This window comes from Apus apus, chromosome 6 (assembly GCF_020740795.1).
Source record: "Apus apus isolate bApuApu2 chromosome 6, bApuApu2.pri.cur, whole genome shotgun sequence".
NCBI classification, from domain to species: Eukaryota; Metazoa; Chordata; class Aves; order Apodiformes; family Apodidae; genus Apus; species Apus apus.
The window spans coordinates 15275451-15291604 of record NC_067287.1 but is presented as its reverse complement, the minus strand read 5'-3'; the positions used below and the strand labels follow the sequence as shown (position 1 = coordinate 15291604).

The window sequence follows — 16154 nt, the reverse complement described above, 5'->3', positions numbered from 1 at the left end:
CGTCACGTGGCGGGGGCGGTGGCGGAAGATGGCGGCGGCGGCGCGCGGGCTGCTGGCGGGCGGGCTGTTCCGCGGGCGGGTGGCCATCGTCACCGGCGGCGGCAGCGGCATCGGCAGGGCCATCGCCGCCGACTTGCTGGCGCTAGGTGCCCGTGGGAGCGGAGGCGGCGAGAGGCGGCGGAGGGCTCGGCAGCGAGCCCCGGCGGGGGGGGCGGGGGTGAGGGTGCTGGGGTCGCGGGGCCTGGGCGTGGGGTGAGGGAAGGGGTGCGGGAGTGCCCGGGGGGCTGTGGTGCCTTGGAGGGTGGGCTACGCTCGGAGAGCGGGTCTGGGAGGAGTTCGTGAGCGGGGCAGGGTGAGAGCTGTGGCAGGGGTCAGAGAGTCGGGGCGGGGTTGCGGTGGGGCTGCGTCTTGGGACCCGCTGGCCCTTAAAAGAGGAGCTTGTTCTAAATGCGGCGATCAGCGCGGGATTGCGTGGAACCCGGGCCCTTCCTCTGGCGCTGCCTCCTGAGCGAGCCTGGGTCTTGCTTGACTGGGGCTTGCCTGGCTGTGGGACCCAGTCTCACGGAATTGTCTGGTTTTCAGCTGTTGTCTGCGCAGTGAGCTGAGAGAAGTGCTGCTTCTCTCTCAGTACGTGTGACAGAAGTGCCCCGGAGGTAAAGCGTGTCTGTACTGTGCCCTTTGTGGGGTTTTTTTGTGGTGATCACAGAGGGTTAGTCAAGTCTGAAGTGAAAGGCAATCTTCTGAGTCATCCCCCTTGCAACACCTTTTCTGCATGTTTCATTCAACATAAACACATCCTCCTCAGGCTGCTTGTTTGGGTTTTGGGGGTTTTGTTTGTTCGGGGGTTTTTGTGGGTTTTGTTTGTTGAGGGTTTTCTTCCCCTTTTTTGTTTTGTTTCGGGTTTGTTTGTGCTGTTGGTTTTTTGAATAATGTTTATTATCGTGATTGGATTCAGTGTCTTCAAAATACGAGTATTATGCTTCATGGTACCACGGTCCCTGCGGTTCACGCTGTTGGAACGTGCACCAGCCATTTCACTGCAGGGTAAAGAGCTTTCTTTGTTAAGGCTGTGCTGAGAGACTTGTTTGCCTCTCTTGGCCTTTTTCTCCCCAGCTTTCCGCTTGCTTTGTGAGCTGAAGAGAGGGCTAGTTCTACCTTTCTATTACTGGAGAACTGAGCGTTTTTTAAGGTGTCCTTATACGCTGCCTTAAAGAGGTGCTTTTTAAGCCATATCACACTGTTGATTGATGGTTACCCAGTTACCAGTTTGATCTGCGTTACTTTCCTCAAGTGAAATACAAATAACAAAAGTGTGTGTCCGTAACATCCTAAATAGAAAACAAGGCTGCAAATCTCTACAAAGTACATGTGAGAAAATGAAGAGCTATGGGTTAAGTGTGTCTGAGTAACCTTCCTCACCTGCAGACTTGCTGGCTACTCCTGACAAGATGTCTAGGAACTATTTCCATGTATCCCTTTCACTTCAAGCTGTACTTTTTGTAAGGGACAGAGAATGCCTGTAGGAGCAGTGACAGGTAATGTCAGTCATGATGTACATTTTTTTTTTTTTTATAACCAGTCTCCTCTGAATCCTTCTGGACAGATGTAAGCCTTTCATGTGGAAACTTGGGTCCTTCTACCCCCCAATCTTATCAGGAAATGGTCTGGTCATTCTTTGTAAAGAAAAATAAGTGACATAGTGTCAGCTTGTATAGTGGCTACCAAGTGTTCCTCAGTAAGTTAGAATCTCCCCTCAGTTAGTGTATTTAACAAAAATATAGTCTTTCACTGGACCTTATTCTATACTGGTGTGTGTATTAACAAGCAGTTAAGTTGATAAATATAACTGCTACTGTGATTTGGTATTTTGTGTTAATTGGTGATTGTGTGTGCCATTTTATGAATTCTTCATTAGGTAGTTGTGCCAGTGACTAGAGTTCTGAATTTAAAAAAATCAGGAAACCTCAGAGGCTAGTATCTTTACATGCATTTGATCTAAGATGACCACCAATTGAAGGTGAAGCTCCCATTCCGAGGCATGTATAGTTGCAACACTTCCTTCTGGAAGAATTCAACTCCTCTGTTTTGTGGTTTTTTTTTTAGTGTTATGTGTAATTTCACAAGACAGCCTGAGCCAAATGAACAGCTTGCTGCTCTTTACTCCCACTAGTTATTTTGAGTTGATTCTGGTGTTTGTTTGATCAGATGATATGCTAAATTCCACTCAGTAAAATAGCAACAAAGAAAAAAAAAAAACTTGGCAAGATACTAACAATTTTTTGGCTGGTTGAGAGTGCTGAATTTGTTTATGTTAAAGCACATGAGTACCAGAGCTGATACGAGGAAAGGATGGCTTCTGCTGGGATACTGAGGTTATGGAAGAAGGGAACTGGGAGCAAGATGTCCTTGCCTACTTGGAAGTGGTAGCTAATAATTTGCTCCCTTCCAACCCCTAAGATTCTATGATTCTATGATTCTATGAAATTGTATGCCTACTGTATTTGGACTAGGGATTAATTTCGTGTGGTATCTTTTAGTTTATGTAGTAGCAATTACTGAAGCCTTGAAGCTATCCTGAGTCCACTAGTGTGACAGAAGAAACTCAACTAGTTGTAGTTACACAGAATCACAGAATCTTAGGGGTTGGAAGAGACCTCGAAAGACCATCTAGTCCAACCCCCCTGCCAGAGCAGGGTCACCTAGAGCACATCACACAGGAACATGTCCAGGCAGGTTTTGAATGTCTACAGAGAAGGAGACTCCACAACCTCTCTGGGCAGCCTGTTCCAGTGCTCTGTCACTCTTGTGCTTGTCATTAGTTTGGCACCTGTATTGTTTTTCTGTGTAGAATTGGACCTTCTGCCTCCAAATGCTGAAAAAAGCAGAAGTCTTGAGCTCCGGCCTAGTTTTTTCCTCCTGTTTCTGAGCTTTCTGGCAGTGCTGCAGGAAGCCTCTGTTCCTGCTGTCTGTAGCCTGCAGATAGGAATTAGTCCCATGAGGCTGTCATCCTTTCCTTCAGACTTCACAGGGTTAAAAAGCAGAGCATTACATCTCCTCACCACTGGTCAAAATTACAACCAGACATACAATAAGATTATTTTTGTGGTTTTAGGAGCAAGCATTTTTTTGCAATCAAGACCTGCTGAAACATCTTTTAAATCACGTAATTGATAAATGAGGCAGCTGTGAGCAGAGGCAGCAAAAGTGATGTCTGACAGCTACTTTGCTGGCTCTGCAACTCACAGGCTATCTTCCCTTCTGCAGGAAGGAAAGAGCACCTTGTGCACGTTTTTGTTTTTTTTTTCCTGGCACAGTGGGATCTTGTTGCTAAGAACAACCTGACATCAGTAATTTCGAGAGAGAGAGAGAGAGAGAGAGAGAGAACTTGAGCATTGTATCTTCTAGTCAGTAACTAATAAACACGTTGAACAAGATATCTCCATGATGATATTAAAAAATTAGCTTAACTCTAATTTTAAGTGTGGTAGCTGAAGGATGTTACATTTTGTCTCTACAGGTTGCAGTGTTGTTATTGCCTCTCGTAAATTTGACCGATTAAAAGCTGCTGCAGAAGAACTGAATAATGAATTTTCTTCCATGAGTCCTGGCACAGTGACTCCCATTCAGTGCAATATCCGCAAAGAAGATGAGGTAAAGACTAGTGATCTTGTTCTGGGGAGTAACATGTCAAAACCATATTGTGTATATAAATTCTCCAGTCTCTAAAGCTCTTCTCTGGCTATCTCAAAAGTGGCTTAGGTCAGGGGACGGTGCAGTAAAGCAATGTTAAATTCATCTAGAAGAAGATGTGCTTTCTGATTGTTAGCCACCAGTGCAAGAAGGCATTTGCAATTCAAGTATTTTTCCAACCATGCATACATATTTCAGTTATTTCTGGAAGAAGCCTTTATCAGATGTCTTCTGCCAGTGGATATTCTCATAAACCATTGTCATTTTGTATTCATATCTATTGAGGGTACATGGGAATAAGGTAAATGAAAATACTGTCTTTTAATTTTTCAGTCATTGTCTCAGTCATATAGTTAGACTCACTTCAGTTCCCCAGCTACTCTTACTACTTTCTGTTGAAGTCCTCTTAAATATCACTATGAAAATTTTCTAGGCCTCTTGTGGAAGTTTTGAGTAAGGAATGCAATTTCTGTCTCATGTTAACATAAGAACTTAAGTGTACCTGCTAAACATGCCCATCTTCAAGAGCAGAAATTATTCTGGTTAGAGACATCCTGTGATATTTGTTTTTTACCTTTTGTTTCTCTGGTTCTTTGCTACTCCTTTGGCTCCTTAATTCTGAGATTCTTGAAGACGGCTAAATCCCAGTCACTTGTTACTTAATATCTAAAATTACTATTTGACCAGAAATGTGTGGATCATGTTTTCAGCTTTTTAATTTGTAGTGAGGATATAAATTCCTTACACTGAGGTGCTTAGTGTTTGTAAGTTGAATCTAGATAAACTTAATTTAACAATTGATAACTTACCCTGCTAAAAACTGTCGGGACTTAAAATTGAAGAATGGGGCAAATTGTATACAACCCACTGTTCACTACTGATTATTGTATTTGCTAAGAGCAGCAATCGTGAGTACTTTTTTTCTAATTTGCATTGGATTATCTTGCAGGGGCTGGAGGAGAAGCACCTTTGGGCTTTTACTTCTGTTCAAAGAGCACAGTACATCCACTTTCAAAACCCACTCTGTTTTTAACCTAAAATCTAGTGCCTGGTACTTGAACTCTTAGGAACAGGGATCAGTAGAAGATGCAGTGAAGGATTTTTCTAGCCTTGGGGTAAATCTTGATTAGAGGCAACAGCAATATAACTTACTTCATCATTTTCACAAATACAGGAGTAGTTGCCTGTTTACAGGGAAACATGGGATGAGAGGGGATTGAAACTTCTGGCTTCCCTCCTGAAAGAAACAAGACTTGTACAACTGTGTTGGCTCTCTATGCTACTCATTAAGAGCTTTACAACTCATTGTCTGGTTTCAGCTTAGTATGAAGAGTATTTACCTCAGAAATTCATGGAAGCTCATTGTTGGGTATATAGGACAGGTGTTCCTCCACAGGTATTCCCTGTGAGTCATCATCCCCTTTCTCAGCTCTTATACCAAGTGCCAAAGACTGTGTGAAGGAAAAAGTCCTGATAAATGTTTCAACAAGGGGAAAAATTCAGTTCAAGCCTCCCTAGGTGTCAGAACTGATCCATCACAGACTATGGAGCCCAGGAAGCTTCCTGAAGAGCTAATAATTCATTTACTATATCCTTCTTTTTGACATCTCAGTGAAACCTTTCTAAGAGGAAATCTTTTAAAGGGAGCCACCATGAGCACCTGTAGGAGCAAGCCATTTGTTGTTACTGTAGCTTGCCTTTTTTTCATCCCTCCATCTCCATCAGTTGTTTTGCACTTCTCGAAAGGCCCCTGTGTATTTTTCCCAGGTTTTAATTTTATAACCAGGTGAACTGGAGGGAGGAATTTTGAATAGAGAAGATCTAAGAAAGATGAAAGTGCTTTCAAAATTGCGAGGTGATTTATTTCTTTTTAATCCTATTGCGAGTCTTAAAGGAACTGACCTGGTTTGAAGATGACACAGCTCATTCCTCTTGTGTGCCCTAGTTTAGATCTGTGAAATTCAAGCATTGGACTCATTCCTCATTATATAGTGCAGTATGTCGGTTACAGCTCCTTCTGGCATAAGAAGAGTCAAAACAGGTGAAGTGAAATAATTGCTGCAGAAGCTTCATGACAGATATCATGGGAATAGCTTAATGAATTCACATTTTTAAGTGTCTTAATCTTCATCCTCAGAGGCCCTCTTGCTTTCTAGCAAAGCTTACTTTTTGTTTACCGTGCAAGAAATAATCTTGCTTGGAGGATTTTCAACTGATGCATAACCTGTCAGGCTTGTTTCTGTCACAGGTTTGTTGCTGCTACTTTTGGCTAGTTTTCCATGGAGTGTTTTGTAAAGGGTAAAAAAATCTGTTTTGTTTATAAAGATAAAAGTGAGACACTGGCAACAGCACCTGAGGTTTCCATGTTCTGTCTTCATGGGGCCTTATCCTGAAGCTGTGGTTCTGCCACCTGTCCCTTATCCTGTGATCCGGAGTATATGTAGTGATTAGTATTGCTTCTCAGTGATTATGAAGCTGAAGTGATTTTAATTATTTGGATATTTTCTAGCACTGCCCACATAATATGTTGAATTATAACAAGAGCAGGTCAGTTTGCTCTTGCTAGAGATGCAGGCCGGACAGCTGTGCGTGTGTGTCTCTTCAAACCAAGCTCTTTTTCCAAAATGTTTGAAAAGGATTTGAGAGAGAAAATACTGTCTGAAAATTAAAATTGAGTGTACAGCTTAATCACCATACCACACTAACAAATATTGTTTCAGGTAGAATCTTTGGTGAACTCTACACTGAGTCTGCATGGGAAGATTGACTTCCTGGTGAATAATGGAGGCGGCCAATTCCCAAGTCCTTCTGAAGCCATCAGTGCAAAAGGCTGGAATGCTGTGATAGACACAAATCTGTCAGGAACCTTCTACTGCTGCAAAGCAGGTATGGAGTTAAGCTTTTTTGGGGAGTTCTCTTTTTCTGTTTTTTACAGCAATACCAGAAGACAAGAGATGTAAAGTTTCCCTACGTTCTTCTTTTCACACACGTCTGACAGTGGTTATTTGTTTTCATGAACCTCATCTAAAGCTTGATGAAACTGTACATTACATTTGAATGTATATACATTTAGATAAATATGATCATCTGATTAAGGTCAGGTGTGGTGAGTCAGCTGGCTTACTTAAAAGACTATAGGAAAACCACTTAATTTCTGTAGCCTATATTCACTGTGTGTAGCACAGAAAAAGACTTCTCTCCCATCAGGGATGTAAAATTAGAGTTGAATTTAAGTACAGGATTCTCAGAGAGCATTAGGAATGTGGAAATGAAAGTAATTTACATGGAAGCATGAAATCCAGTTTTCCACCAAAAGGCTTCCTGGCAAACATTGAGCCTTACCTGGGCTACACCTGTTACCTCACCATTCCAGTGGTGAGACTGTGGTACAAAAAGCAGATTGTTTACCTAAATCATCACAGAAATGTATAGTGTAATTGGAGTTAAGACTCCCAGTTTGGCTTCCAGTGGGCAGTTTAGTTTGGCACTTCTTCTGATATTTATAGGTTATCTTCCTCCTTCATACAGTGTACAATGCCTGGATGCAGAAACATGGAGGAGTCATTGTCAACATTACTGCTGTCGTGAGAAATGGGTTTCCTGGAATGTCGTAATATATATTTTATTTTATTTTTACATTTTCCTGTTTTTTTACCCTAGAAGTACTAATTGCTCCTTTCATTTTAGAAAGGTGTGCACGGGGCAGCAGCAGAGTATAGAAATAAAGTAGTTAGGTCAAGGGAGAGCAAAATTATCAGTTGGCTGTATGTGTGGAGATCTTTCACTAATTCAGTAGAAACTGCAGGAGTAAATGTCTCTGTCAAATTGTTTGTAAGAAGCTATGAAGCAAGACTTGCCAGTGAAGCTTTCACTGGAAATGGTATACTAGTGGGACTAGTTGCACTGAAATGTAACCTTTGCTTGTGTTCTCTTCAAATATCTGGAGGGTTTGCAAGAACTTGGCACCTATTGTTTTTGTCTACTATTGTCAGTTTGCAGGTCTTGATGGTGTAATGAGTTATGAGAGTTAGGCTGAGTAGGAGGAACATTTCTAGTAGGTTACCAGGTTTTGGCTTCATCCTTTGGGTCACTTAGTGCCTGCCTTTTGCATTTTCCTTTTTACTTTCACTTTGTAGCCATCTTTCTTAGGGAAGATTCTCCTGTCTTGACTGGAAGAATGCTCCTGGGTTCAAACATATGACCATGTTTGTAGTTGTTTTATACTGACACAAACAATCACAGCTGTCTGTATGAAAATGCAGCAGCATCCTCTCCATTTTTGTACTATTACTCAGATTTCTTTATCTTTGAAATGGAGGTGAGCAGGAGTCTTCTGCTTTGAAACTTTTCCACCAGAAATGCTCCAATTCATTGAAAGAGAAATAATAATCAGAAAATTAATTGTTTCCGTTATTTTAGCTTAAAGCAAAATGCTGGAATTGTCACAATGCTGTATTTTTAGTTTCTTAATTGAAAAAGCCTGAATTTCCTCTTTGAAACCACCTTTTTTAAGCTTTGAAATTGAATTTCTATTGAAGAAAAGATAAAAATATAATTTGAGCAAATGTTACATTACTGCTTTTTGTTCAGGGTTGAAAGATTTCAACATCGTAAATAGTTTAGGAACAGCAGAATATTTTCTCACTAGCTTGTTCTCTGCAGTATGAACTAAATTTAGAGATCCACAGGGTGGTGCTGAAGCTACAGTTACTTGAGTTTCTCCGGTAGTTTAAAGTCTGGTTGAATTGCCATGACAAATAGGCAGGAGCTATATTTGAGAGTTAAACCAAGAGATAAAGAAACCTAATACTGAATAACAGTGGGATAAAATTTCCCAAATAACTGTTGTGTAGATGGATAGACAAAACTAATTTCAAATTAAATTCCTGTTGAATTAGTACTCGTTTTAGAAATGTACTATTGAAAAAGACTTGATTTTACAAGTCCAGCCACTGCTTATGCCAAAAACCACCTGATACAGTTTTTCATAAGTATTAATTTTGAATGTAAAATTAGTTGTTTGTTTGCTCAAGTTAGATTTTCTTATTTTTTTCTTAAGTTTTTCTTATTCCTTTCCTGGTATTTGAGAAGCTATTATTTCTGTCTCCTCTAAGTCTGTTTTGCTAGGCTAGAGGAACTAAACTCTGTCAGTTTTCTGGGTCCAGCTGTCCACTATTCATCACTGGAGCAATTTTGTCTGCATTTTTTCAAGTTTGTAAACATTTCATAATAGTTTTCATAATAGTTTCCTATAGCAGCAAGGTGTATGAGATCACTCTGCTTATGGTCATCTCTTCCTCCATCCCCTTAGTAATTTTTGAATAGTGGCTTATTCTAATCGTGTTTGTCAGAAGATCTAAACTATTTTTCAGACCACTGTCCTTCCAAGTGTTTCTTGGAAGCCTCTGCAGCCTACCTTTCATAGTTTTACATATTTTGAACTTTGCCTCCAGTTGTTTTTCATTTTATAAGCCTGCTTCTGCAGGATAAAGTATCTGACCTCATGTCACGTTGGGGAAGAGATGATAAGTATTTCCACAAATGATGAGAAATCGTACCATAGGTTGTTTAAACTGTGAAGCTATGGTCAAACTTACAAACTAGGAAAACTCTCTCCTTCAGATGGTTGGTCCAGCTGTAGAAAGCTACTCTGACTATCCTAGTGAAGCTACAGTAGAATTAACAAAGGGCACTGTTAGCTGAGGGAAGAGATGCTCCTTTTGCTTTCTTCTCTCAAAAGGCACACAGGAGCTGCGAGAGCTGCAGTGAACAACCTGACCAAGACTTTAGCTTTAGAATGGGCCCACAGTGGAGTAAGAATCAACAGCGTTGCTCCTGTAAGTAATGGCAAACAATCTGGTTAAACATAGCCATCATACATGTTCATGATTAAAACTTTCAGACCACAAGACATTTTTAAGTTCTATAGTCTGTAACTGTTGTGGATTATTTATGCATTTATTTATTTATATTTCCCTCATCTATGTTCTTGAGGTCATTTGAGAGTGTTTTCTCCAGTTTGGATGAAAAGCCAGAGATGTAGGATAAAATGGCTCCTGCTTTCTGCTTTGAGTTGGTACTCTTGGAATTTTTTTCTGGCTTAATAAAATGCTACCTGGGAAGAACTGGTGACCTGTCTTACAAAACCTTGGCATAAAGTTACCGAATGCTTTGTGTTTCAGTAATGATTACATTAGAGTTCACAAAACTTTCCCTATTCAAGGTTCAGGCATGCTGATGGTTTCCACTTGTGTTTGCAAAGTTATTTTGAAAATCTCTGACTGTGTTACATAATGTCTTTAACCTTGTCTTCTGCCTATTAAGTTAGATTAGGTTTGGGCATAGAAAGACTGTGTTTGGAGTGGACCTTCTCTCAAAGAAATTATATGTAAAAATGTGTGTTGCAATTTTTATTTTTTTTTCTTATCAAGGATATGCAGACAGGAAACCACTATACAGGCCAGCTAAAATATGCCTGCCACATTTCTGAGGAAGTAGGTAGGGTGTAGCAGTTGTTTGAAACAACTATATGTAAGAGCAGCTGTATATTTCTAGTGCATGGTATTGCAGGTATAGAGTTTATATAGAAGCCCTAGGTTTGACATTTGAGATTGTGTAATCTTCACTCTTAACTGCAATTTGCACATTTACTCCCTTGAAAACAAAAGAGGAAAGGTAAAATTTGTCCAGCTATTTTTACATTCAGCATTTATCTTATCTCACAGTATAGTTAAGTGTCAGATTTGTTTAACTGGTCCCTAGGAAGAAAGATCTTTCTACTGTCTTTGTAAGATGTCTGTATATCCTGTTGTGCCTCTTGTCCTATCCTAAAACATCTGGCTCACTTTCTTTGGCATAGTACAGAATGCTTAATGGCAGATGTGTGATGATCACTTAGGTAACGGCTCTTACGTAGCCTCTGTGAGGCCCAACTCATCTGGAGACTTGTTGAATATTAAGATCTGCTGGCTTGTTTTTACTGGTTGGTTGTTTTTTCTGATTTGTCAAGTCTCGAGGAAGTAAGTAATTAATGCAGCATTATTATGTGAATACATTTTTCATGTATGCTAATTACCTAATGAATCATACTAATTACACTTTACAGCACATGTCATAAGAAGTTTTTGACAAGCAAACAGTTTCTGTTACTATGCTGGTAACAGAAATCCATGTTGTAGTTACAGTAATGCTTTATATCCTTCTCTCACGTTTATGGACACACTAAGTCTATGCTAACCATACAAAACTGTTACTGTTTTATAGGAGCAGAGTAACATGTAGGGAATGGGCACTTAGAGAGGGAAACATGCATTATGAGAAAAATAGTTTCATATATGAGTTACCTCCCCAGCTGCCAAAATACAATCACTCGTATTTCACAGATATCTTGGAAATCTTAGTGTGTGCTCCATAGATGAGTTAAAATGTTGTTATCTTACTTTAACTTGAGTCCTAAAGGTTTTGACAGAACTAATCTATATAACCCTGTGTTCCCACTGCTGTAGCCTTCATCTTCCCTCTCAAGTCCAAACTGGACAGTATAATCACCTTGGAAATTCTATTTTTGTAGCACCTAAGTAAGGAGAGTCTGAATTCTGACTGTGGAATCTGCTTCTGTAATTCACAGTAAAATCAATCTAGTGTTCTTACAAGAAACTGTTAAGAACGTGCTCTTTTGGCTTTTTAGTTTCCTGCTGTAAGCTAATATGAAATGCTCAAAATTTCAAAACAGTCTTTGAGTTTCTTCCTTATACTTTTGCCTTCATAGTTGTTGAAGTAGCAGTGGGGAGTTGGAATAATCTGAATGATTGTACTTGAGTAGAGATGTGGCTAGCAGCCAAATTGCCTTCTTGTATAAATTATACTATTCCATTAAGTTTAATAACTTGCATTCAAGTTTTGTTTAGAGAGTTTAATCCCACAAAAAATCCCAGTAATGACAACTTCACAACTTTACAGTGATCACAGTTTAAACATATACAAGAGAACTTAATTTTCACTATGCTGTTTTAAAATAGGGAACAGTATTTTCAGAAACTGCTGTTGCAAACTATGGAGAGCAAGGTCCAATGATGTGGTTAAAGAGCATACCAAAGATTCCTGCCAAGAGGTCAGCAGTTCCTGAGGAGGTAATGTATTTCAGAACGTTTGCAATATTTTTACTTCTGTATTTCTTATCTTGAAGCCACTTACACGGAGAACAAAAAAGACTTAATTTTGCACTGTGATAGAATATTCAGGAAGTGAAAAGCTTGTAGAAGTCTTTAGTAGTGCCAAGTGAGAGACTTAAGCAGTAGTCACTGTTATACTGAAAATTTAATTTTGGTGACTTTTGCAGCTGAAGTGTTTCATAGTAAACATTGGTTCCTGAAAAGGTTGACTTCCAGCAGGGAGGACTGAAAGAATGAATATTAACGTGAAAAAAGTGTATCTGAAAAGTACTTAGCTCTCTTCCACCAAGAATGTGCATCTTTGTTAAACTTGTCAGCATTTTTGTTTGACTTTTGGCATCTGATGCCTATCTTTGAAAGCTTACCGGTTGTCATCTGTTGTGTACTTGATGTTTGTGGCTGGAAAGATGGCTTTAGGACTGTTACAGTTTTCATTACTCACTAGAAAATGTTGCTATGTCTTGCAAGTTTTTACAGGCATCTTTGACATGAATATTTCCCAGCAATTTAAGAAAGATTAAAACTGTCATTCTTCTGTTAGATCTCTCCTGCGGTGTGTTTCCTACTATCTCCAGCTGCTTCTTTCATAACTGGGATAACCCTGGTCGTGGATGGTGGCCAAAGTTTATATGGCCATATACTAGAAATACCTGGTAAGAAATGGGCTACAAAATTATGATCTTCAAGTGATTGAAGTTGGGCAACGGGAGGATACAAAAGTAAAATGCCCAGTTTTTTATTGACTAAGTATGTTGTTCTATTTGTTTTCCTCAGATCATGACAGATGGCCCTCACCACCAGAAGGAAAAAATTCTGAGATGCTTAAAAAGCTTCTTTCTGGCGAGTTCAAGCCAAAGTTGTAAAAAGAACCCAGAGATTTCATCTTATTCCTAGTTGGACACTTCCTGATAATCTTGCTTTGTGATTTGGGCTTATTGTTCTTAGTAATACATTTTTTTTCCTCATATGTAACTACATTGGGTGTCTTGATTTTTGTTGGTTTATATTTAAAACTTGTAAGGCTGTAATTAGTAAATTTCTTCTCTGAAAACACAGAAAACATGTCCTGAAAATATTCAGTCTGTGAGTAAGAGAAGGTATAAAAGACAAATTATCCATTTGCACAGGCATTAAGTAATGAAGAATCTGTCAGAAGTGGAAAAAATCCAACTTATTTTGAAGTGAAGCAGGCAGAGAGGGAATGTTACAGAATCCTTCTATTCTGGATGAATTTGAGGAGAAGGTAATTTAAACCTGTTATTAGTTGCATCAGTAGCCCTTGAGGTAGCTGTTAGCTCTGCACTATTTCTATTCAGCCACACACAGAATGTGCAACTATGATTTTAAAGACTAAGTAGAATTGGTATTTGTCTGAAAATAATTAAAAGTAAGGCAGAATACTGTTACTAGTGCTTCAGTCTAACATGTTGTATCATGATGGGAATGCTTTGAAATGTTTACAGGTATAGATATGTAATGGAGTTAAGCTGGTTGCAACTTAAATTTTACAATAGAATAATCAATCAGATAATAAGCTTTAACATACAGTGATGGAAAACCGTACAGATTCAACAATTTAACTTGCAAAATCCTGAAGTAAAAGCTATGGTGTATATTGCAGTGCTTTCTGCAGTATGCTGTAGTCTTAAAGGAGAAACTTGGAATCCTTCATTTACCAGTTAAAATGCTTTCTATCCATACTTCATTGTCTTGCAATGTTAACACAATTTTGTTCATCACCATCTCTAAAATAGGTGTGATTTTTGTTACAAATGCAGGGATCCCATTTTAAACACAAATCCTGCAATATATCACTTGAAGAGGCTATATTTGTCATTACTCCCTTTTTAAAATTCACTTTAAGGCAAGTGTTCTCATGTCTGACAACTTTAATCAAAATATAAGCATTAGGTGTTGACTGTGCTGTAACAACTGAAATCTGTGGAATCAATTGGTGCTGCAGAAGTGACCTCTTTAATACTTCATTTTAGATTGAATGTAAGAGTCTCTACCAGTTGTTTGTTCTCTGCAAAGATGTTTGACTTTTACGTCTTTCATTAAAATATGGGAACTTACACAGGTACACGTATATTGTTGTTTCATGAAAATATGAATGCCCATTTTGTGGGAGAGAAGGGGTTTGAGTGAAAATACTTTCTTCTTCTGATACATCCTCTTTCCTTAGTATCTGGGTGGTCATTTATGTGGTTGTGAGAAACTTGTACAGAGATAAAATAAGCTATTTTCAAACCTGTTCTGCAAGCTATATTTTTATTATTGCAAATATTAGCTCAGGATACATAGCAAGAGAATTCCTGGAAGAAAAGGCACCTGCTAGAAAACTAACTCTAGGAACCTAACCCATTGCATTTAAGTGAAATTACTTGGTTTGTTAAGAGATTACTTCTGCATTCTTAACATCTTTCTGTAAAAGAAGATTAAACATGAACAGACTTGAGACTTGTGAAATATTCTTTCTTTTCATATTTGACTGTGAGCTTCTGTGATATGTGTGGACTGTAGATCTGATGTGAAATGGAAGTGATTTGATAAAACTAAATAGCTTTTATTATGTCCCAGAACTGTTCTCTACATGATTAGAACATAAACTTGGAAATAATTATTTCATACAATTGCAGGTATTCTCTTTAACTTTGCTGCAGTCTGAGTATTCATAAAGAAGGGAAGTTTATACAGAATGATGGTGAAATGCATCACTCAGTGAAATGGAACACTGGGAAGGTGAGTGTTGTTCTAGTGTGGGAGACATGTTCAGTCTGCAGTTAAAAAAACTCCTCCATATAAGTAAGAACTATAACAAGCCTTTATGCCTGTACTGAATACAAGAAACTTTTATTTGACCTTGCCTTCTTCAGCTTCCAGCAAAGCAATGGAGGTATTAAGAAGGTCTAAGCTAGTTCTTCAGAAGAGGTTTGTTCTGGGTGTGCCTTTTTCCCTGGCAAGAAATTGAGACAGTCAGCATTTCTGGAGCTGTAATGTGCTGCTGCTTAGTGCAATAGGAGAATATACTTAAAACACTATGAGGATGAGTATGGTGTAAGAATACAGAAAATACATCCTCAAAAAGAGATGGGGAAAGAAGGGGAAACATCAAGAGTTCTCTGCTTTTTTTTCCTTTTATTCTCAGTAATGATACTAACGTCTCCCGTATTTTGAGGCTTACTGTGCACAATATTAAAATGCGTATCAGATTATATTAGATATTTGGATACTGATTTACTAACTCCTCTGCTGTGATGGTTTTGCCATTTTCATAGCCTCTTTTTTTTTAATTTTTTGTGCACTGGAGAAAACATGAAACGTTTAATTCTCAGAACAGGTGTTTTATTTTGGTTCTCACCTCTTCAGTCCCTGTTTATACAGATAAAAATTATTTGAAAAGACTTGCAGCACCTGATAGAAGCCCAGTGTTATGTGGCTGGCAGTGGGAATGTTTTAGGTTTCTGCTCTTAATGTTGCAGATAATACCAGCTGTAGCAAAACTCTTCCTACGCTGTTGTAACAAGAGCCGTTGATCAAAGGGCATGGAGAGGTTAAAAAAAAATGGGTGTGGTAACAGAAACATCCTTGACTTGTATAAGATTTGGCTGTCTGAAGTTCAGAGAACAGGGCTTGATTTTATTTTATTTATTTTAGAAGTGAGGTGAATGCAGCTATGGGGAAAGGGCTGAGAAATATTAGGAGGAATCAAGGTTTATTGACCAAACACTGAAACTTAAATGTTTGCTGCACTGTACACTTGTAATAAGCAAAGAGAAGAATGTGAGTGTGGGAAACTGTTGATGACAGTTACATTTACCATTGTGTTAGAAATCTCTTTTCAGTTCCTTTATTATTTACCTTTGGTTAAACCTGCACCTATTCTGCCTACCCGTTATTATACTTGTATGACTGATAAACAGGTGCTTATCAACTGCTACTTTGCTCCACTGTCTGGTGTAATGTCTGAGTAGATATTGTAGAACTTCACATTTATTAATCAACTGGTTGCCTTATGTTTTAGAGATACTCTTTGTATTTAGCAGAATATTGATTATTCAGAGTATTTATTTTGCATAAAATGAAGTTTCATTATTCAGGGGTTTTAGGTAGCGTAAAATGAAGCCTGTGTTGTAAAAATATCTTTTTTTTTTTTTTCTTTTAAGAGATTAGCAGTCATCAAGTTTGCTAAAGGGAATATAGTCTGTGCAGTGTCATTCTGCAGTAAGGTCTGTTGTCTGCCATAAGATATAACTGAAGAAACACAAGGCAACAGTTGCTTGTTACAAGGTT

General features: G+C 38.8%; 1 protein-coding gene across 3 annotated transcripts; it reads left to right on the top strand.

The window, feature by feature from the left end:
- Positions 1-6: 6 nt before the first annotated feature.
- On the top strand, positions 7-14319 carry PECR (peroxisomal trans-2-enoyl-CoA reductase). Of its 3 annotated transcripts, none has more exons than XM_051623878.1 (8): positions 7-146; positions 3518-3651; positions 6411-6576; positions 7219-7300; positions 9431-9527; positions 11709-11819; positions 12403-12514; positions 12636-14319. In XM_051623878.1, exons 1-8 carry the CDS (start codon positions 29-31, stop codon positions 12722-12724), a joined length of 909 nt encoding a protein of 302 aa, XP_051479838.1. In that variant the 5' UTR covers positions 7-28; the 3' UTR covers positions 12725-14319. The 3 variants fall into 3 exon arrangements, with proteins under 3 accessions (XP_051479838.1, XP_051479839.1, XP_051479841.1); XM_051623879.1 differs by lacking the exon at positions 7-146 and adding an exon at positions 660-1044; XM_051623881.1 differs by lacking the exon at positions 7-146 and adding an exon at positions 1055-1535.
- Positions 14320-16154: the final 1835 nt, after the last annotated feature.

Excerpts from the sequence above, each read along its gene's own strand:
- PECR (XM_051623878.1), top strand. The coding sequence starts at position 29 with ATGGCGGCGGCGGCGCGCGGGCTGCTGGCGGGCGGGCTGTTCCGCGGG. Across the intron at positions 147-3,517 it reads CGCCGACTTGCTGGCGCTAG|GTTGCAGTGTTGTTATTGCC; the intron begins GTGCCCGTGGGA and ends TTGTCTCTACAG. Across the intron at positions 3,652-6,410 it reads ATATCCGCAAAGAAGATGAG|GTAGAATCTTTGGTGAACTC; the intron begins GTAAAGACTAGT and ends ATATTGTTTCAG.